This window comes from Sinocyclocheilus grahami, unplaced genomic scaffold, assembly GCF_001515645.1.
Source record: "Sinocyclocheilus grahami isolate Dianchi unplaced genomic scaffold, SAMN03320097.WGS_v1.1 scaffold832.1, whole genome shotgun sequence".
NCBI lineage: Eukaryota > Metazoa > Chordata > Actinopteri > Cypriniformes > Cyprinidae > Sinocyclocheilus > Sinocyclocheilus grahami.
The window spans coordinates 114,267-135,586 of NW_015506011.1; the positions used below are offsets into that span (position 1 = coordinate 114,267).

The window sequence follows — 21,320 nt, forward strand, 5'->3', positions numbered from 1 at the left end:
TTTTTTTATTTATTTTATTTACAGATAGATTTTATTTATTTATAGATATTTTTTATCTTATGGATTTTTTATTTTAGATTTAATTTGGTTTCATGGATATATATTTTTTTTAATGAGCTTTTTAATTTTATTTTATAGATTTGTTTATATTATGTACCTTTTATTTTATATTTTATTTCATTGTTTTTATTTTATGGACTTTTTAAAATTTTATATTTAATTTTTGTTTAATTTTATTAATTTATATTTTATATTTTAATGAATCTAAATGTTATTGTAATCGTCATGTTATAAAGGTGTTTTTAGTTGTACATGGTTCTGATGCCTTGTGATGTACTTGTCCACTGCAGGGACAGATGTGTGTCTTTCTATTGTTTTCCAAGGGTTTGAAGTGTTTATTAATCCGAAGCTTCTTCTGATCTGTTTGTGCTCAATCTTTGCTCACACCAGACTCAAGAAGCAGTGCACACGCTCTCTGCCATGACCGCGGGAATACGCCGCAACTGGATCCAAGCGGTTATGAAAAACGTCAGGCCGTCCACTGCGCCAGATGTTGCTAGGTGCGTCACCCTGCATGATGCAGTAGCACACAAATCTGTTTTTGTCTTTAAAATATTTAAGTCTTGCGTATAAAATGTTTTGAAACAGCCTGACGGATGAACACGCTTCCTGCGGCCCGTTTGAGAGTCTCGCCCGGCCTGACGTCACGCAGGACTCCCTGTCCTTCAAAGCCTCGGTAGAGCGGGAAGGTGGATTGAAGAAGAGCCGAGCGAGGGAACGGAGGCGAGAAGGACGCTCCAAAACGTTTGACTGGGCCGAGTTTCGTCCCATCGCCCAGGCTCTGGCGCAGCAGAGAGCACACGAGGCCGACACCTTCCAGGCCGAGCTAACCGAGAGAAACAAGAGGAGGGAGGAGAGGCGGAGGAGGTACGAGAGCGTCACCGGCTCATCCTTCGATCCTGCCACTGACATCACAAAGATGGACTTCGAGAGTGGGGGCGTGGTCCAGGTAGATGCTCCGCCCCCATCGGAGGAGCGGCTGCAGAGAGTGGAGGACGAGATCGAGCAGCGCTGGCAGCAGGTGGAGAAGACGCCCATCAGGGAGGAGAGGAGGGTGCCTTTGCCCTCCACACAGCACAACAGAGACGCATCAGAGCTGGAGAACCTCCTCGAGAGCTACAGGAAAGGGGTGCGGGCTTCAAAATCCAGTGCACAGTTATTCCTTTAAACTAGGGCTGTCGAGTTAATCGCACGTCAAATTGGGCTTAGAAAGCACCCCCTCAAAACATCCTTTAAAGTCATTATTGTGTTAAATGAGAAACAAATTTGAAATGTTCTTTTTTTTTTTTTATGAAATGGTGCTCTAAAAGCAAGTGAGTCATTGAATTATTCACTCAACCGTTTTGTTCAAACAACTGATTCATTCAGAAACGAAGCAAGTGACTCTTTATTAATGAGTCAATGAATCATTGACTCAATCGATTCATTCAGTAATGAATCACTGCTGTGTGTCACTTGGAAAACAACAGTTCTGCTGTGGCTTTGATTGGAACTATTTTCATTTGCGAGACTTAAACAGACAACTTTAACAGCATTGTGTCTAAAATATAACAGTATTAACTTCTCGTTTATTGAACAGTGGTATCACATTTGCAGCGGTGCAGATATTGGGGAGAAACAGCACTCTTGCTGGTGTGATATTGATAAACTACTGTATATCATATGATTTAAACGGATGCAATACGATTTTTCACCCCCTCAAAACATCCTTTAAAGTCATTATTGTGTTAAATGAGAAACAAATTTGAAATGTTCTTTTTTTTTTATGAAATGGTGCTCTAAAAGCAAGTGAGTCATTGAATTATTCACTCAACCGTTTTGTTCAAACAACTGATTCATTCAGAAACGAAGCAAGTGACTCTTTAATAATGAGTCAATGAATCATTGACTCAATCGATTCATTCAGTAATGAATCACTGCTGTGTGTCACTTGGAAAACAACAGTTCTGCTGTGGCTTTGATTGGAACTATTTTCATTTGCGAGACTTAAACAGACAACTTTAACAGCATTGTGTCTAAAATATAACAGTATTAACTTCTCGTTTATTGAACAGTGTTATCACATTTGCAGCGGTGCAGATATTGGGGAGAAACAGCACTCTTGCTGGTGTGATATTGATAAACTACTGTATATCATATGATTTAAACGGATGCAATACGATTTTCTCACGTAAATTAGATTTTAGACAATTTATCAATTAAAAGGTGTCCTTTTATTATTTCTCAGACAAAATGCTGCACATTTTTTTGTGAAATTGAAATGTCAAACAAATCATAAATCACATAAATAATACAAATAAAATAAATCTCTTCATAAGTGCATTTAAAATCAGAGGCAAGCACTGTGCTGCAACTGTGTCGCGAGTCGTTTAATATCTCCACCGCCTTGAATAGTCACACATTTATACTGTTGAAAGCTGAAAGATGAAATCTGATGTGGCTTGAGATCATAACTCCTCGTTGTGTTTTGGATGTTGTTAGGTCGAGGAGCTGAAAGCTCAGCTGGAGAGCTGTCACCAGCAGTTAATGGACTCCAATCAGCACAAGCTGGAGCTGGAGGGTCAGCTCAAGAACGCTCTCCAGCACGAACAGCAGATCCGTGCCGGTTACATTTCACCGGTAGGCCACATTTATGTCACAATGTTCTTAGTGCATTCATGTATTGCCTGATTGAACACATTGTGTGTCATTATTAGGAGAAAAACAAACACATGGCTTCCATCTTTATCATCGAAGCTGTAAACGCGTGCTTTGCATGTCTAGAGACCGTTGCATGTAAACGAACAGAGCTCTTTTTGCCATGTTCAAGCAAAATGACATTAAAATTTTCAATTTCATACAAGCTGTATTGCATGTTCCAACATAGAAATGATTAACATTAACTGAACATGAATGAATAAATGTGCAATGATGGCATGAAAACACACTCAGAACGTAGACTCACTGTGCCCTCCGGATACACTCATACTCAATGCATATTTAAAATTAATGTAAAACATTTACAGCATATTATAAAAAATAAAAAAAACGGTTACACTTTACTTAAAGCCTATATGTGTAATGCATTATAAAAGTATTCATGATGTGCATTGTAATGCATTATATCTGTTTATAAACAATTGTAACCAAAGTTAAAATGCATTATAATATCTTAAGGTTTGGTTGTCATGTGTTCTAATGCATTACACTTTCTAAAGGTGTAACAGTGAATAGATAATGTATTATAAGTGCGGTTACAGTTATTCATGAGATCATACAATGCATGATAAGGTGCATTAACTAATGCATTAAAAACACTTTTACTAAAGGTTTTAAGTAAAGTGTTACCAATGCTTTTATTAGTAGTATTTATGCAATAGTTTAAGGTTAGAAAAATAGTTTTCAGCGTCAGATATGTCCCCTATTTGTATTTTCGCAAAAGCATTGGGCATCAGTATATCTTAAGGGTGTGGAAAATTATTTCTAAATGCTGTACAGTGCTACCTAAACATTGACATAGGAAAAGATGCGTATGTGCATGATATGTTTCATATTTAACCAACGTTCATTTCATTTTAACCTTATTCTTGACTTCTTCCATATAGCGTGTGTGTGTGTGTGTGTATGTTTGTCTTTAGTGTTTGTTCAAAATATCATTGCATTGTTTTCTGAGCTTAATGTAGACTTCTCAAAATTGTTTTATTGACTTGTTTTGGCATTAAATAGCTACGGTTATTGTTTTTCTTTAGGATACCTTTTCAGTATACCATAGTTTAGGCGTTTATGTATTAAAAGCAAATGTGTGGTGATTTTTATCTAAAGCATGGCATTGATCCACAAATGTGAATATCTGCCCAGGACACATTTTTATCTCCACCAGCTAGTTTTAAGGGTTGTCTTTTATGGGTTTATTTACTCACCTTTGAATCAAAAGGTCTGTTATAAACACTCACAGTAGTGGTTGCTTAGTAGTTCAGGTTAAATTGTTCCAGAAAAGGCCTGCAGGCTTTTAACTGGATGGCATGTGACCGTTCTGGCATTCTTAGCTAGCACTAATTTTGCATCACTTACCCTAAGAAACATCTCTTTAACCTCTTAATATGCATGCACTGTTTTTGATTTACTAACCTTTTTGCCATTCATTTTTTTTCTAGCATTCTAATGCGCCTCATTCCATGAAAGAAGCTGAGTTAATTGACTCTCCCTTTAAACTTCATAGATTGATTAGACTCAGATGTGGTAATGAAATGTGAATTTTCCTCAAACTATAATCTAGCAATTGATTAGCGATGTTCATCTGTGCTGACTGTTAACCAACTGTCTGGTCCCTTTTCCAAGCTGGAGTCCCCTTTGAGTCTTGAGACAGAGCCCCGGGTGAAGAGGACTGAACTGGTTAGTTCTCAAGCTCAGAGCTTAACAAAGAAGTACCAGGAAACCAAAGAGCTCCTGCAGCTGCAAGAACTGAAAAAGCGCAACATGCAGGCACAGCTTGGCCTTTCTCTCTCACACTGCCCCGCAGAGGAACCTTACCTTTCTGACACCAAAAAACCCTCCACTCCAGAGGTCTGTCCCTCAAACTCCATTCAGAAAACCGTCAGTTTTATGCTTCAGGATAGCGAGGGAAAGATTAGAGAGCTGGAGAGCTTGATTGATGCCAGTGAGCCTCTGACGTTAAGAGAGCTGATAATGCTCATGCACTCGCATAGCGAATACCTTTGGATAGAAAGTCCTCAAGGACAGGAAAGAAGTGGGTCAGTAGGCGAAATGACGCAGAAACTGTTGGAAAGCCTCAAGAACCAACAGGAGATTGAGAATGAGACCATGAGGAGAAGCTTGGAAAAGGCTGGAGACTCTATCCGAGACTATGAAGCTCGTTTGGTCACCATGGAGGGCATGCTGGGAAGAGTCCATAGACAGAGAATGGAGAGTCCGTGTGCGTTAGGTTGCTCGAGAGAAGACCATCCCAATCTGTCTCAGCAGGTGGAGTTGCTGGCGAACGAAAACGTAGCTTTGAACCAGCGCTATCAGGAAATTGTGAACCAGTTGAGAGAAGCCGACCGAGAAATAGACCGGCTGAATGCTGAGCTTTGTCGACTGTGTAGCAGCCAGCAATATCCACAAGCCAACGTGAACCAGGTGCAAGAAGAGAAAAATGTGTACGAGCGAGAACTCCACGAAAAGTCACAGAAGCTACAAGAGGCTCTTATTAAGTTGGAGACTCTTGGTAATAGTTTGAAAGATTCGGAGAAAAGATTGCAGCTTAAAGAAGCTACACTTAGGGGTCTTGGATTTCAGGTGGCAGAAAGCCAACATGATGATAAAGAGTTAGATGTGGAGACGGACGAACTGAAACGGCAATTAGAGGTCCTTCAATCTAAGCTTTCCGAGAAGGAGAAGCAGCTTCAAAATGCTGAGCAGGTCTGTAGAGAACTTCATTCCCAGAATGCAAAGCATGAAGAGACAGCGAGGATGTGTAGTCGGATGCTTGTAGAGGCTCGGGAGGAAATCAGGACGTTGAAGGCAGGAACTCAAGGGACGTTTGGTAGTGAACCAGGAACAGATAGTGGGTGCCAAGAGTTGATGCAGAAACTCACGAATGAAAGTGTAGTTGAGGAAGTCGCGGAAGAGTTCAAGAGCAAGTCTAAGTCTCTGAATCATCTGCTTGACTTGTTGGTAACTGGCAGTAAGATGGATTTGTCCAACACTGGCATGAACACCAATATTTCGGATGAGGATCAGGCAGGAATGATGAAGAAGATGTTTGAGAGAAGGATTCTGCATGAGGTTTTAGCTGGTTTAGAGGACTGTCAAAAAGGCTCCGAGGCCAAAGCAGTAAGAAAAGCTGTAGAACGTATGATAGTGGATAATAAGATGCTGCTGCTTATGAATAAGCTCTCCAACCTCCAAGAACTTCAGGGTGACTCAAAACCTGCAACTTGCGCTGGAGATGGAAATGCACAGATGATGAAATCGAATATTATGAATCGGTTGCTCAGTGATGCCAGCGATCCCTGCGTCCTGAAGACTCTCGCTGAAGTCATTCAGAAGAAAGTGACTTTATTGAATCAAACCGCTTCGGCTCTTAGGGAACGAACTCATGAGGAGCTCCAGTCGTTGGGTTTGACTCTGTCAAGCTGTGGCTCTCAAAGATGCTGGTCTGAGTACATTCGTGAGGCCATAATGGACATAACATGCATGTGCTTTGTAGTTCTGCAGAACTCGCCACGGGTGAAACCGTTAGACCTGTCTGCATGTGCAAATTGTGCTGATTTGAGAGCGCAGCTCGAGTCTGAGAAGCGGGTTAAGTCGAGCGTCAGTGGAGACTTAACCCACATTCAGATCGAAGGAAAACTGATCGACTCTCCGGATGAGGCCTTACAGCTTCAGGACTTGATGGCTAGGCATAAGAAAGAGCTGCGCGAATTAAAGGAGGCGTACGAGCAAGAAGTGGAGAAGCTGAGACGGGAAGTGGCCAAGGCTGGTGAGACTCTGAGACTGAGATCCGAGGAGAACGTGAAAGAGATCGACTCTCTGACGCTGTGCATGGAGAACCTGAAGAAGCAGCATGAGATGGAGTGTAAGGACTTAATAGCACGCTTCAGTCAAGAGATGGAAGAGCTGACGGACGCCGTCGAGCCTGGATCGGACTCCACTTCCCTCAAAGTACGGATCCAGAAACTCGTGTCCCGGGTGTCCGAACTGACTGAAGAAATGAACCGGCGAGATCGTGATGGGGATGCAACATTGCTGCGTCTGAAATATGAGAAAGACCTGGAAAACCTAAAGGTCAAGGAGTTCTGTGTCCTTGCTGTTCTCAGTCTGTAATGACTTAATTTGGCAACCTTAAACCTGATCCGTTCCCTTCCTTCTCTCATACTAACCCTGCTTTGTGGTGCTGGCCTAATATCTCTCACCAGTGATGCATGGCTGCTAACCTTTGGTGTGCGTGTACGGTTTGACTCTAGTGTGGCTGAGAGGAAAATATGATTATATGCAAGAAGCCATTTATAGATAATTGAGTCCAATGGAGAACCATTAAGTTTTGGAGAATGCATAAATGCATACTCCTCATGTCAGCAATTATGCAGTGAAGTCTAAAAACTTGTGTGGTTCGCCTGGTTGACTTTGATCTGAACTCGTCACATTAAACCTCTTTGCCTGATTAACAGCCAGTGCTCTGCATAAATTGCTGCTCATCTTTGATGACCGCAAAATGCCAGCTGCTTAACATAATAACAAATCATGCATGACTAACTAAAAGGGTTTATTTTAAACACTTGTCTATGTGAAAGATTTGGCTCTGAGGACAGAGACCATTAAATTTACTTATGCAATATTATAATAAAACTAATTTAGTTTAATAGATTATATAAATTGCAGTTGTTGCACCAACTAAGCAGAACAATTTCCAAGTACTGACAAAAACAGCTAATGTGTTGTGCTCTGTCACTCAGCTGATGATTAAAAACACATGGATAATAGGATATTAGAATCATTTCTGTAGTTTTCTATTATATTTTGTCAGTGTGTCCTTAAAGACCAGAGCTCAAGTCAGTTCCTGGCTAGATCATTTATTCATAACTATGAACATGAAGTTACGAGGCCAGTTTCAAATGGAGTTGGCTTTGGTGCAAAATCATTTCTTTTTTCTCATTGGAGTGATAACTTTTTTTCTGTTTATTTATTATTTGCAAAGCATAATGACAGTTCAGGGTTTTATTTGTGCTTTGGTTTGCAGGAATATTTTCTCATTGTGTTTTCTAATTTAGTTTAGTTTTAAAAGAGCGCTTGCAGTTTATATTTTATTTAGACTGCATCTAAAATTGTATTTTACTACTTAAAAGTTTGATTCAATTCATTTAAGACTTAAAAACAATATGTGACCCGTGCTGGCAAAATGAGTCGGGCTAAAGTGATAAATGTCGAATTTGGTTTTCACAAAAATTAGTTCATTAAGCCCTCATCTAGTGATCCCAATGCTCCAAATAGTAAGTAAACATCTAAAATGATCGTTATTTGTACGTTTTCTGAGAAGAGTACCTTTTTTCCACTCGTTTCTCGCGCTGACTCTCATCTGAAGCTCCGCATTAAGGCACTTCCGACAGCGAGATCCCGATACATATACACAGAATTACAGTATTTAAGTATTCACGCAAACATAATCTGTTATGCCTTAAGTGAACGTTTGGAGAACTGTTGGGGAAAAACAACATTATATTAGATCCGTGCATTACTGTGGGTCTTAATTAGGGTTGGGTGTCGTTTGGGTTTTTTCGATACCGGTGCCAAAAATGAGTCGGGCTAAAGTGATAAATGTCGAATTTGAGGTTTTCACAAAAATTAGTTCATTAAGCCCTCATCTAGTGATCCCAATGCTCCAAATAGTAAGTAAACATCTAAAATGATCGTTATTTGTACGTTTTCTCTGAGGAGTACCTTTTTTCCACTCGTTTCTCGCGCTGACTCTCATCTGAAGCTCCGCATTAAGGCACTTCCGACAGCGAGATCCCGATACATATACACAGAATTACAGTATTTAAGTATTCACGCAAACATAATCTGTTATGCCTTAAGTGAACGTTTGGAGAACTGTTGGGGAAAAACAACATTATATTAGATCCGTGCATTACTGTGGGTCTTAATTAGGGTTGGGTGTCGTTTGGGTTTTTTCGATACCGGTGCCAAACCAATACTTTTAAAACAGTTCCGGTGCCTAAACAGTGCCTGAACCGATACTTATTAAAAAATAAATAAATAAAAATTCCCCCAAAAATTATGGATTGGCCATTAGCACTATAAACACATGATGTCTGTTTCATTCATACTGCACGCCAGAGGGCATCCTCGCACAGAGAATCCACACATCCAGTCACAGAAGCACAGAACTCATGACCCTCCGGGAAATCCCTCATATGGACAAAGCCATGGCTATTATAGCTGTGACTGAGTAAACAGAACATATGAACATTTTTAATGATAAAACAAAGACGATAAACACTCGACTGCGACAATATAGTGTATCTGTGTTATTCAAGCCATCTCTGGTATTTTCATAATTAAGTATATTTATAATCCATTGCTCTCATATCACATATTTTCTGCCTTGTTCTGTGACAAGAAGCCTCATCAGATCACAGAAGGAAGCATGTGACTGGTGTTGTGGAGTAAAAAGGTTATGATGTTCTCTTTTGTTGGACAACAGGTTTAGAAATGTGAATATAAGGGAGGTTTAGCTTTAGGAATTTTAATTTAAGCATGTTTAGCTTAGTTAACGGAAGCCATCAGAGCAAGTGTAATTACTGCATTCACACGCTCCTCGATGCTCTCGTTTCCAGAGTTCTGCTTTTAAGTCGGAAGGTGAAAACAACATGGACACTCCTGTTACTACAAAGATGTTGGATTTGTATTTTTAGAGCTTTCCGACTTGAGTTCACGTGCGTTTTCTCAGTCGGGGAATTATTTTTCACGTGCGGTGCCGGTGATGATGATGCTTGCGTCCGTTTTGGAGAACCAGAGGACACATATTTCAATCGAGCGCTCAGGCATGGCACTGAAATGAGGCACCGAAATCTGCATTCGGATTCGGTTCTAGTACATACCGGTTACATAGGTACCGGTGCCATATTAGTACCGGGTTTTGGTACCCAACCCTAGTCTTAATATATCGGCCGTCTGTGAATCTAAAAGAGGGAGTCACTCGCTGATTGAACTGCTTTTGTAGTTTTAATAATCAGTTTATTTGTAATGAACACATTAAAGGGATTTTTACATTTGATTATTTGATTTTCTTACTTGAATGCTTCTGTTTAGATGTAAAATGGAAAAAGTAATGCATTATTTTTTTCTTATATTTGTTTTACTATTTTTTTTTTTGCATTTGTTATTATTTATAATAACAAAGATAAAATAAAAAATAGCTATATTGTGACTATTATTATTTATTATTAAGAAAAGAACTGGAGGAAAAGATGCAACGTTGCTGTGATTTTGTTTTGGAACCTTCAGAAAACTTTAACTCTGTTTTTCTCAGAATTGACTTTGCTGACTCTGTCGACTTCAAACCGGTGCAGCTCAGTCATTTTTCATCTGATTCCAACAAACCATACATCATTCTGAAGGTCTTTTACAGAAAAATGTGAAAAGATTGCTCATTGTGACTTGATTTTGCAAGCACAGATCACATATATAATGTAAAAATAAATTTGTCATCAGTACGTGCTTCTGAAATTAAACTCTATGTTCATGTATTGATGGCAAATCTTACAAATGTAGGGATGCTGCGTTTTTGGAGTTGAAAGTTCCAGGGCCTAATTAAATTGAAATTAAAGTCAATATATAGAGACGGGCATGTGTAGTGCCCCCAAAACATACTTGGACATTTAAGCTACAAATGTTTGAATTTCAATCCATTGAAAGCTGTGTCTGCAAACAAATGCTAAACTAGTTTTGCATTGAGTTTTAACTGGTGTCAATGTGATTTTAGTGCATGAAATCTCACAGTTCAACATGATCCAGCAGCATATGACAACCACAAAGCGTCCAAATCTCAAGTTTATACAGTATATCTGCATTCGTTCTGTTTTCTTTTGATGTTTTGTATCTAATCCAGTGATATTCATGCATTGAGTCTGGCTGAAGTGTCCAAGTTTTTGGGATGAACACACAGTCCCATCACGGCGTGTGTGTGTTTGCATTACGTTATGTTACGTCTCCTTCATGCCATCGTAGGTTATTCATATCTGGCTTTGTGTGGACACCGTTCTGTGTAAGTGTTGTCCTTGTCAGAGTAGAAGTGGACTTGAATCGATCTAAACGATTTCCCTACAGGCGACGTGTGAGCGAGGCTTCGCCGCCATGGAAGAGTCTCACCAGAAAGTGATCGATGAGCTGCAGAAAAAGCACCAGCGGGAACTGGAGAAACTGCAGGAGGAGAAGGAGCGACTGCTGGCGGAGGAGACCGCAGCCACCATCTCTGGTTAGTGAGGACGAAACCTTACCTGTTACTCCGCATTGGCTTATTAGGTTTGCATTGAAAGTTTATGAAGTCAATGTTTACATTTTTTGTAATCTGTCTCTAAATGTTTGTATCTCGGGGAGACGTCGCCCTTTTAGGGGTATAAATCAAGATATAAAAATATATACATAGACTCAGATATATACAGAGATAGATTTTTGTAATCTTGACAAAAAACACATACTGTATCGTTGGAAAGGTCTGACAGTCAAGGTGACATATTTGGTAACTGTTTGGTAATAGAAGTGATGTTGTGACAGAAATTGTCAATAATAAAACAATAGAGTTTGGGTGTCACCCAGTGGTTATTTTCGGTATAGTGGCCAAACAAAATCTCACAATTTTTGTGATATCAACTTCAAATTCGGAACATAACTTTGTTAGACATATGGCTTTGATTTTATAGCAATTTTAGAGTGCAACATATTTAATTACATATTTATTTTATATACAATTTTTAAAAAAAATAGTATTCTGCATTATCTTTACTGTAAACTTAAACTTCTATAACTTTTTATACTTTCTTTTTTAAATGCACTCACTTCAGCAATAATGCTATGCGTTTTCTTTAAAAATAGACCAACCGTAGGTCTGTATTCCAAAGCGTTCAGGAATTATAACCATGTTATAACAAGCATTGATAAACAAGTGTTCTGTTTCCAGTGAATTTAGCGATATAAACATTAAAATCCAAAATAAGAGTCAAGTTTTGAAAAAAATACATCGCCAGCCAAAAATGACCTGCCTTTTAAAAATTGCTTGTAAATCTCTCATTATGCTATATTATCATCAACATTTGTATCAACTTGTTTATTTCAATTAACACAGGTTTTGTATTTCTTTTTGGAGCTGATTGATTGCCTCATTGATCTGAGCTGATGTTTGTGAGTGAATAAAGCATTATTTGTGGATAATTTCGGCAATATTCACTCAAAAACTGAGGACAACCAGTTCCAGAAAGAAACACAAAACCTGTGCTGATTGAAAGAAGCAAAGTTGATAAGGGTAATAATATAGCATAATCTCAGTGAAAATGTCATAATTATAAATGCATATAGACACAAACGTAGAATAACCTTTTTTTCCTGTTTTTAAGACCCATTACTAATAAGCAGCGTTTTTAATGTTTTTCTTTGACTAGCTATCGAAGCAATGAAGAATGCACATCGGACGGAGCTTGAGCGGGAGCTGGAGAAAACGCGCAAGGCCAACAGCAACACAGAAAACGCAGACATCGAGGAAATCCACAAACAGCACGAGTCAGTTGCTACTCCTTTAACGCCATTTCAGCCTCGTAATGCATTAAAATGCAGCGCAGCCGCACCTTTGCAATCTTTCGGGAAGTAAACAGCTGTCTCTTCAGATTTAATTGCTTGAAACAAGTTTACACGGCCACACCTCCCATCTCGCTTTTGTGGCACATGTCTTGTAACATCACTGTTAAAGCTGCAATATGCAAATAAGACTTGCAAATAATACTGCTTTAATTGGAGTGGATAAAGGGTTTAAAGCCTGGGGCAACGCAGCCAAGATGCCAAATCTGGAGTGATTGCACAGTTTCTTTCTTTGTGCACATGCTCGTAATCTGCTCTCAAGCTCTTGGCTGTACTTCTGTCTAGACATAAAGGCCTTGCTCTTTTATCATCACATTAAACTGAAAGGAAAAACGCATGTGCATTTGTGTTGCAGGGAAGAGCTGATGTCGTACCAGAGGGAGATCGAGGTGTTGTCGGAGCAGTACTCGCAGAAGTGCTTAGAAAACGCTCATCTGGCCCAAGCGCTGGAGGCCGAGAGACAGGCGCTCCGACAGTGCCAGCGGGAGAACCAGGAGCTCAATGCACACAACCAGGTGACCGCTGCTAACCTCAGTGACCAATATTATAATTCGTCCACAATATTTCTTCACTTAGGGCCCTATGATGCCAAATTTTTAATGAATAAATCCAAAGTAGGTCAGTGCACTTCAGTAAGATGGCGATATGGACTGGTGTCTGTAAATATTCAATAAACACACACACACACACACACACACACACACACACACAAAACTCTTCACGGCAAAATAAAAGTTGGGTTAACTTGAAATTGTGACAGACATATATTGTATAGTAGAATGTGCACTACCAGTCGAAAGTTTTGGAACATCTTTATAATAAATAAACGTATTTCATAGGGCCCTAAAAATTTGATTTTTGTTAAACTTTTAATAAATTGTCATTAACCTGTGTAAATTTCATGGTTTCATGTTTTAACCAATCAAATGTAATTTAACCATTAAAACAAAGTTAGAAAAATTTTATCGGAATTTGGTAAAAATTCTAACGGATTTCATAGGGCCCTATTCACTGAGAAAAACAAGACAATAACTAAATAAACAGTTTTGAAAGATAAAGAAAGCAGAAAATATGATGACCTTTTCATGAATGAATAAAAATGAGACTATTTGGAATTGAATTGAGTTCTCTTTCGCACTTGAATGGAAAAATGCACACAAAATGATGTCTGTTTTGGCGAGTATTCACACAAACACGGTGGGTTAAGTATTAAGTGAATGTAAGCAGGTGTGAGAATATCAGAAGTGTGTCAGCATATTGGATCCGTGCATTAGGTCTTAAAGAGACAGAAGCCTAATATACTTGATTAATGTTAATCAAACAACAAAAGACAGAGAATCCCTCACTGCTCTGTAGTAGTTTTAATAAGGATTAAATCGAAACTAAATGGTCAGCATGACCTTAGCGCAACTGAATCGACTTCAGACGCACAGAAGGCTTGATTTGGTCTGTTTGTCTGTCGTGCAGGAGCTGAACAACCGTCTGGCGGCTGAGATCACGAAGATGCGCTCGATGGCGAGCGAGGACGGCGGGGACGCTGGCGGGGGCATGCAGGGGAAGGAGCTGTACGAGCTGGAGGTCTGCTGCTTCCCTTCATGCCTCGCTCGTTCTCCACAGCATGCTGCGAATGAGAAGCTGATCACGCTTGTGTTCACAGGTGATGCGGAGGGTGAAGGAGTCAGAAGTGCAGTATCTGAAGCAGGAGATCAACTCTTTAAAAGATGAGCTCCAGACTGCCCACAGAGTAAGTGCTGCACCGTCATTGTGAGGAGTATTAAAATCAAGATTGAGACCTTTTCCAAGACTTTTGTTCATAATTAAACGGGCTGCGACACACAAGTTTAAAAAGATGTTTTATTTAGTAAATGCATATGCATTGCATTTGGTTTATGCACTAATATTGAATCAATACATATGTTTATATTTGATTTTGCAGATATAAGGCAATAAACATAATTGTGCTGCTACTAGAAATATGTATATACATTGAAAGCGTTAATGCTCTTAGTCTTTCCTTCTCGTGACGAGCAGCCCAGAGAGCGTGAGAGTTGAATTAAATTCCAAATACAGTTTGTGTAACTAAATACCAATAATAATATATGCATTATGCGGGACTTTTAATTATAAACATGCCCGAATACACTGGGACTCTTATTTTGAAATGCCAGTATTACTACTTCATTGCTACAGTGTAAATACCGTAACACAAACACTGGCGTAATTCATAGTCTGAACGATCAAAATCAGCTGCTTGACATAAATGTGTAATATTCGTTGATTGAATTCGAACTGAACTTGCAACACTCGTATTTATTTCATTAAATCATTGTCTTTTGTTTAATTGTTTAAGTTTAATCATCACATTAGGAGGTATTCCCATTCCTGAATTATTCTGGATGCAGAAAAACTAAAATTTTAATCAATAATTTTTTATAGAGTATATACAAAGTTTAGTCTTTTTTTTTTCTATATTGAATTTTATGAAATGTGTGTATTTATTGTATTGTTTATTGAATGTTGTATCTGCCGTGTAATAGCCTGTGAAGCTGACATGGCAATTTAAATACAACAAACTATTTTTGTACCCAAATATATGACCTCCTGAAATGACTATAATTTTGATCAAACTGAATTTTAACGCTTTTTAAAGGACCCCGTTGTAAGAATGTGCGATGATTAATGTGCCGTGTCTCTTTATAGGATAAAAAATATGCAACGGATAAATACAAGGACATCTACACGGAGCTGAGCATCGTACGGGCCAAAGCGGAGCGCGATCTGAGCCGCCTGCGCGAGCAGCTGCAGCAGGCCCATGATGCACTGGGGCAAACCGCGCTGGAGGACGTGGAGCGCGGTGGATACGGTACGAACCTCGCCTCGAGATCAACCCACGCTCAGATGCATTCACCTGCACGTTGTCACCGGCTGGCTGTCGTGTCTTTCAGATATCATGAAGTCAAAGAGCAACCCTGACATTTTAAAGATGGCGGCCGCCGCGGCCAAACGCTCCGAACGCACCATGAGGTCAAAGGTAGGTTTCCAGACGCGCGTTCAGCCTTCTGATGTTGAATAAGAGTTAGTTCAAGGGAAAATGTGGTGTTTATCTGCTTACCCCCTGCAGGGCATCCGAGATGTAGGTGACTTTGTTTCTTCAGTAGAACACAAATTATGATTTTGAACTCCAGCCGTTGCAGTCTGTCAGTCGTATAATGCATGGCAATGGTAACAAAATCTATGAGAGTAAAAAAAACATGCACAGACAAATCCAAATTAAACCCTGCGGCTCGTGACGACACATTGATGTCCCAACACACGAAACGATCGGTTTGTGTGAGAAACTGAACAGTATTTATATCATTTTTTACCTCTAATACAGCACTGTGTCCAGCTGTCTTTGAGCGCGTGCACAGCATCCGGTGCGTGAGGTGTGTACGCGCTCTGGCGTAGTTTACGTTAACAGGTGTGTTGATATCCAGCCGAAGAGCAATCAAGCATAGCTTCAGGCGAGCAGGCGCAGAAGTTGGGAATACGTGGAAAGTCGCCACTCCCGAATGAGTTCGCACGAGAGAATGTAATCTTTTAGTTTTAAGTCGGTTTGAACAATCCGGATAAGCGCAAGTAAGTACCATTTTGATTAGCCGTCGTACCTACAATGACTGTGCACTGTGTAAACAATGAGTGACGTATACGCGCGAGAGATCACTTCCGGCGCTTGCGTAAACTACGCCAGAGCACGTACACACCTCACGCACCGGATGCCGTGCGCACGCTCAAAGACAGTTGGACATAGTGGTTACGACTGACAGACTGCAACGGCTGGAGTTAAAAATCATCAAATGTGTTCTACTGAAGAAACAAAGTCACCTACATCTTGGATGCCCTGCAGGGGGTAAGCAGATAAACATCACATTTTCATTTTTGGGTGAACTATCCCTTTAAGCCCACACTGCCACCCTCAGGCCAACATGCTATTGCCTTTAACCACAAATACAGCGGACTGTGCTTGTGAACAGTCAGGAGCTGAACTCTGTGTGTGTGCTGTGTTTTCTTGCACAGGAGAAAGCCTGGTAGGTAGCGGTAAGACAATGACTTTGTCACATTCCCTCCTCTAACACAGTGCCGTATGTGTGTTTGTGTGTGTGTGTGTGTGTGTGTGTGTGTTTCCTCCGTTTTCCCGCGCCTTTAACCACAAATACAGCGGACTGTGCTTGTGAACAGTCAGGAGCTGAACTCTGTGTGTGTGCTGTGTTTTCTTGCACAGGAGAAAGCCTGGTAGGTAGCGGTAAGACAATGACTTTGTCACATTCCCTCCTCTAACACAGTGCCGTGTGTGTGTGTGTGTTTCCTCCGTTTTCCCCAGTCTGTGAGTCGTGTAGGGATTACCCCGAATAGTCGAAGATTCGATGCTTCGATAGGAGGAGCCTGATTCGATACCAATCTCACAGTCGAATATTCGCAGAGGTGTTATGATCGTGCCATTTTGGCTATATGGGGGTGCTCAAATGTCTGATTTCACACAGAACTACCGGTTTTCTCCCAATAAGTTAATATACAGCCTATTGCGATAATGTTGTAAATAAGAATCTGAAAAGAAAGAAGCTTTAAATAAATATTTTAACGTGCGTGAATAAATCCAACCACCCCTATAGATTTAAGTTTCACTTTCCATAATCTTGGCGGCAGGGATTTAAAACGTTAACAAGAGTGAAACTGACACGGACAGAGTGAAAGACTGGATTTGTTCGATCAGGTAGGGTACAAGTGATTTCAAAACATGTCAGCCGGTTTATATATATCGTGTATATATTATTTATCTCGTATAAGATGCATTTGGTTGAGTCGAGCGCTTCATTGTAGTACAACGGTGATTACCTCTTCAGCGCGAGCAGGACAAACAACAATGCAGAATATTCATAACTATGACTGGGACTGTCATACACATAATTATAATGAGAACACTATTATAATAAAACGCTGTGAATTTTTTTAGTTTAGTTGCCGTGTTTCTGCACGTCGTTGCGTGAAGAACGCGTCCACAAAAGGAGTTCATTCAGAGCCACAGACACGTTCATGTGCATTCAGAGCATTTTGTGCAGGTAGCCTATAAGTCGTAATATTAACGTTTTGTATAAATAACGAAGTGTATTCTATATGAGATAAATGATGAGTTAAATTCAGATTCGACTATGAAAATCCTTAGTCGGGGACACCTCTAGAGTTGTGACATGCCAAAGACTAAACCCCAAGACCTTTGAGTTCTCAGTTTAGGTAAAAGCCCTAGGAAGGGAGCGAGTGCATCATTCAGACGGGTTCATGCTAGGGCTGGGCGATAAACCCGATCTTATCGAGGTCATGATAAAAGGATGAAAAGCTCTCGATGTTTTTGCTGGATCTGGATCAGTGCATGTCTCTAATAACCTGCATGAACTTCATCTCCAGAGCTGCTCTGCAGCTTTACAGCGTTTACTTTGAGGAAAACTACAGTGATGGGCGCGTTTAAACTCTGCTTCATGAAGCTGCGAATCATTTGTTTCGCACCAGTGATTCAGAGCGTGTATCAAACCGTCACGTGATTTCAGGAAATGAGGCTCCAGCGTGTCTATGGTTTTTGCCTGATCTTGGATCAGTTTTATAAATTTGTAGACATTTGTTTTAATGTCATTAATGAGACATTTGTGACAGTGGACCACAAATCCAGTCATAAGGGTAAATGTTTTGAAATTGAGAAGTATGCATCAGCAGCGTCTCTCGGACTCGAGGGCATTTCTACATTCATATTCCACACAGATGCACGTGTCTGAGGGCTTGTGTTTGTTGGTGGCACACCTGGAACTTCTGAACACTTTTTGTTGCGGTCACTGGTTTAAATGCAATGGAAAGGCTGGGGTTTCTTATTTAAGGTCTTAAACTCGTGGCATTAAATGTTGCATGCACTGCAAAAAAAAAAAAGAATCTCTTCCAAAAAAGTATGTTTGTCCTGTTTCTCAATACAAAAATCTAAACATCCTTAAATCAAGATGCATTTACTGGAGATGGAGGAAACTTGTGAAGTTGTGGAATTGATCCAAATTGAGTTTATGCTTTAAACAAGAACAAAAAGCCGTCAATGCGGTATGAAAACTTGCCATTATTGTTTTTTTGACCCCATTGACAGATGCATGTTTTAATCAAGCTTGCTTCATTTTGATCAGTTTCACAGAAAACAACACGTAATGTCATTTAGCATCTCCAGTAAATCTGTCTTGATTTAAGAAAGTTTAGATGTCTGCTCTGGAAAACACAGGACAAACGTAATGGAGATGCGCTAAAAGCTGTGTTTTCAAATTAACTTACAGTGCATTGCATGCAATAAATTACATGCATGTCCCTAGACATCTACACTTACGGATCATATCGGTGTGTTGTGGTCCCTTCAGTTTGTTCCTTATGTTATCTTTGCTTCTTAAAGTTTGACATTGACCTTCACAAGCCCTGTTTGATGTACGTGCTCTCGGAGATAATTTCTAACGTCTCTCTCTGTTTGCGTCTCCAGAGTCTGAAGGAAGGTCTGACGGCGGAGCAGAGACTTCAGCTGCTCGACAGCAAGGACACGAAGGACTTCTGACACGGCCTCACTGCATGCTAGTTAAGAGTATTTTAGCCCAGTAATTAATCACTTAGAGACACACTGGTCATATATTAAACATGGTATGAAGTTTGAGTTTTATGTCTATAGTCATGCACTTCAGTTACTGTGACGTTGTTGGTTTGTTTGCATTGTCTTAATGTAAATACGTTGTTTTTAATGAAGCATCTATCACGCGTACACTAAACACGACTGTGTAAGCTACTGTTTTAGTTTGTGTGAGTGTTTCTCGACGCTACAGACTGCTCGCGTGTGGCGCTAGATGAGCTGGGTTTGCACATTCCCTCCGGCTCTTAATTTAAAACAGCTGCATGTAGTCGAGGCTTGCTTGACCTTCTGCGGCGTCTCCGGATGCTCGAAGCGAAGGAGCACTTCTGATGACCGTAAGACACACGGGAACAGGCCTGGGAGGGTCGACAGAATACTAACAAGTTTGTATAAGCTTGCCGTTATAATTAATGGGAGCTTTGGGTTTTTTCGAGCTGATGAAGTCTGGGGTGTCGTTCAGTGGCAGTCCTTTGTATTTATTTAAATGTAATGAATTTTTTGTCTCACATTTCCATTCGTCTATACATTCTTGTAAATATACCGCAAATGTACACGAACTGACAACAGGTTTATTAGCAATAAATATTTTTGCACCCTCTTTTTGCACGGATTGGTCTGTCATTTATTTATTTATATCGCAGGCTTTCTTAAATCAGAGTCGTGGCATTGAATGTTGCATGCATTGCTAAAAATGAGTATCTCCAATTTTTTTTTCTCAAATTTCAAAGTTTTCAAAAGTCAAGAAGCGTTTGCTGGAGATGCAAAACGAAGGAAGTCTTGCTTTCTGAGAAATTCAGCTCAATGCAGTGAGTTTGAGCAAATATCCGTCAAAGGGGAATCAAGTTTAGCAAATTAAAGTGTTTTTGTTTGTTTGTTTTTCTGAGCCCATTGGCATATATTTGTTGGTTTTAATCACAAACCCGCTTCACGTTTCTCGTAAACAACACATTTCATCTTCTGCTTCTCCAGTAAATATATCTTGATTTAAGAATCTTTAGACAGAAATGTAGATGTTCACTTTTGCATTGCGATCAGAAGCCACAGTGAATGCTCTAGTGATTGGAAGACGTTTATTTATTGATTGTAAAATTAATTAAAAGTAATGGAAATCTTTTGGAAGCTGGATGTTGTTTATAATACAAGACATTTACATTTAGAGTCCATATGTGACATTGTGTTCCATTACATTTATTCCTTCCTTGGTCTTGAAAAGGTCTTCATAAAACCTGCAGAAACCCTGTATTTAGTGTCATTAAGTCATGCATTTATAAATTAAGTTATACTAAAAATAAGGCAAATGTATTACATGATGTGCTGATTTATTAATCGAATTAATTGCACGTTATTATTTTTTTTACATTTAAAATTATTTTAAAATTGTGCTCTCCAGACCTTGAAAATGCTTGCAATGTTTTAGTAAGTGTTAGAACTGAAGTGAGAACAATGAACGTTCTGTTCCGCGCGACACACTTCAGTGGACTGACTACAAGTCCCAGAATGCAGCGCGGCGACAGCAGCGACGCTCTCTTCAGACACGCGACGCACGCGGCGGAGTCTGCGATGGCTTCGTGAATGAACGCGTCGCGTCGCTCCGGTGAGTCCGTGTAGCTCGGCTGCTAACGGGAGCCCGCGCGCTTCATTAATCTCTCATTAATTGCGCTGCGACGCGCGTTTGCTGGACGCGTTGTTTACTGTCGTCGGGATGCGCATTAGCCCGCGTGCTAACACGCCGCTATGCTAACGTTAGCATAACAAACGCGCACGGAATCGCAGCGCAGCTGAAAACCCGATTGTTTTGGCATTAATGAAGGCCTCTTCATGAGTTTGACACCAAATACAGGAACACAGACGTGATTTATAAAGTATCCCGACACAAAGCTGAAGTTCAGCACATACCGCGGTATCCGGTGCAGTACCGTGTGAAATACCGTGGTAAGTTACATATTAACTGGTTTGTATTAAAATGCGACGCTGTATGAATTTAGTAATTGTGCATTGCTCTGGTAAATACTGGTATTCAGTAAACAGATCGACTAAAGCACAACATGTTTAATAATGAAATGCACTAGGCCTGTATAATTTGTTTATATCCTTTAATATTGTGCATTTTGAGGGTATTTCATACAGCTACACGGTGTTCTTTTCCAAATTGGCACCATTTTTTCCTATATAAAATAGAAAAATATTTCATATTATTTTCAATTAATAAGTTAAAGAGATATATATATATATTTTTTTATTATTATTTTTTTTTTTTTTT

At 39.8% G+C, this 21,320-nt stretch overlaps 2 protein-coding genes across 5 annotated transcripts in view; both read left to right on the forward strand.

Annotated features, from left to right (window-relative positions):
• The window catches only part of LOC107562661 (myosin phosphatase Rho-interacting protein-like), a 59,170-nt gene extending 39,512 nt beyond the window's left edge, over window positions 1-19,658 (forward strand). The window contains exons 12-23 of the mRNA XM_016247344.1: window positions 451-560; window positions 649-1,189; window positions 2,542-2,679; window positions 4,378-6,825; window positions 10,867-11,014; window positions 12,195-12,312; window positions 12,743-12,902; window positions 13,855-13,965; window positions 14,045-14,131; window positions 15,088-15,250; window positions 15,333-15,418; window positions 18,920-19,658. Of these exons, the coding sequence (XP_016102830.1) occupies window positions 451-560; window positions 649-1,189; window positions 2,542-2,679; window positions 4,378-6,825; window positions 10,867-11,014; window positions 12,195-12,312; window positions 12,743-12,902; window positions 13,855-13,965; window positions 14,045-14,131; window positions 15,088-15,250; window positions 15,333-15,418; window positions 18,920-18,991 (4,182 nt within the window). The 3' untranslated portion in view covers window positions 18,992-19,658. The remainder of the gene's footprint in view (window positions 1-450; window positions 561-648; window positions 1,190-2,541; window positions 2,680-4,377; window positions 6,826-10,866; window positions 11,015-12,194; window positions 12,313-12,742; window positions 12,903-13,854; window positions 13,966-14,044; window positions 14,132-15,087; window positions 15,251-15,332; window positions 15,419-18,919) is intronic.
• Window positions 19,659-20,571: 913 nt separating this feature from the next.
• Window positions 20,572-21,320, forward strand: part of LOC107562676 (uncharacterized) — a 12,061-nt gene continuing 11,312 nt past the window's right edge. For 3 of the 4 annotated variants that reach the window (XM_016247360.1, XM_016247359.1, XM_016247363.1), the window contains exon 1: window positions 20,572-20,654. In XM_016247360.1, coding sequence (XP_016102846.1) covers window positions 20,633-20,654 — 22 coding nt within the window. In that variant the 5' untranslated portion in view covers window positions 20,572-20,632. Of the gene's footprint in view, window positions 20,655-20,900; window positions 20,993-21,320 lie in introns of all 4 variants that reach the window. The other variant, XM_016247362.1, reaches the window with a different exon arrangement.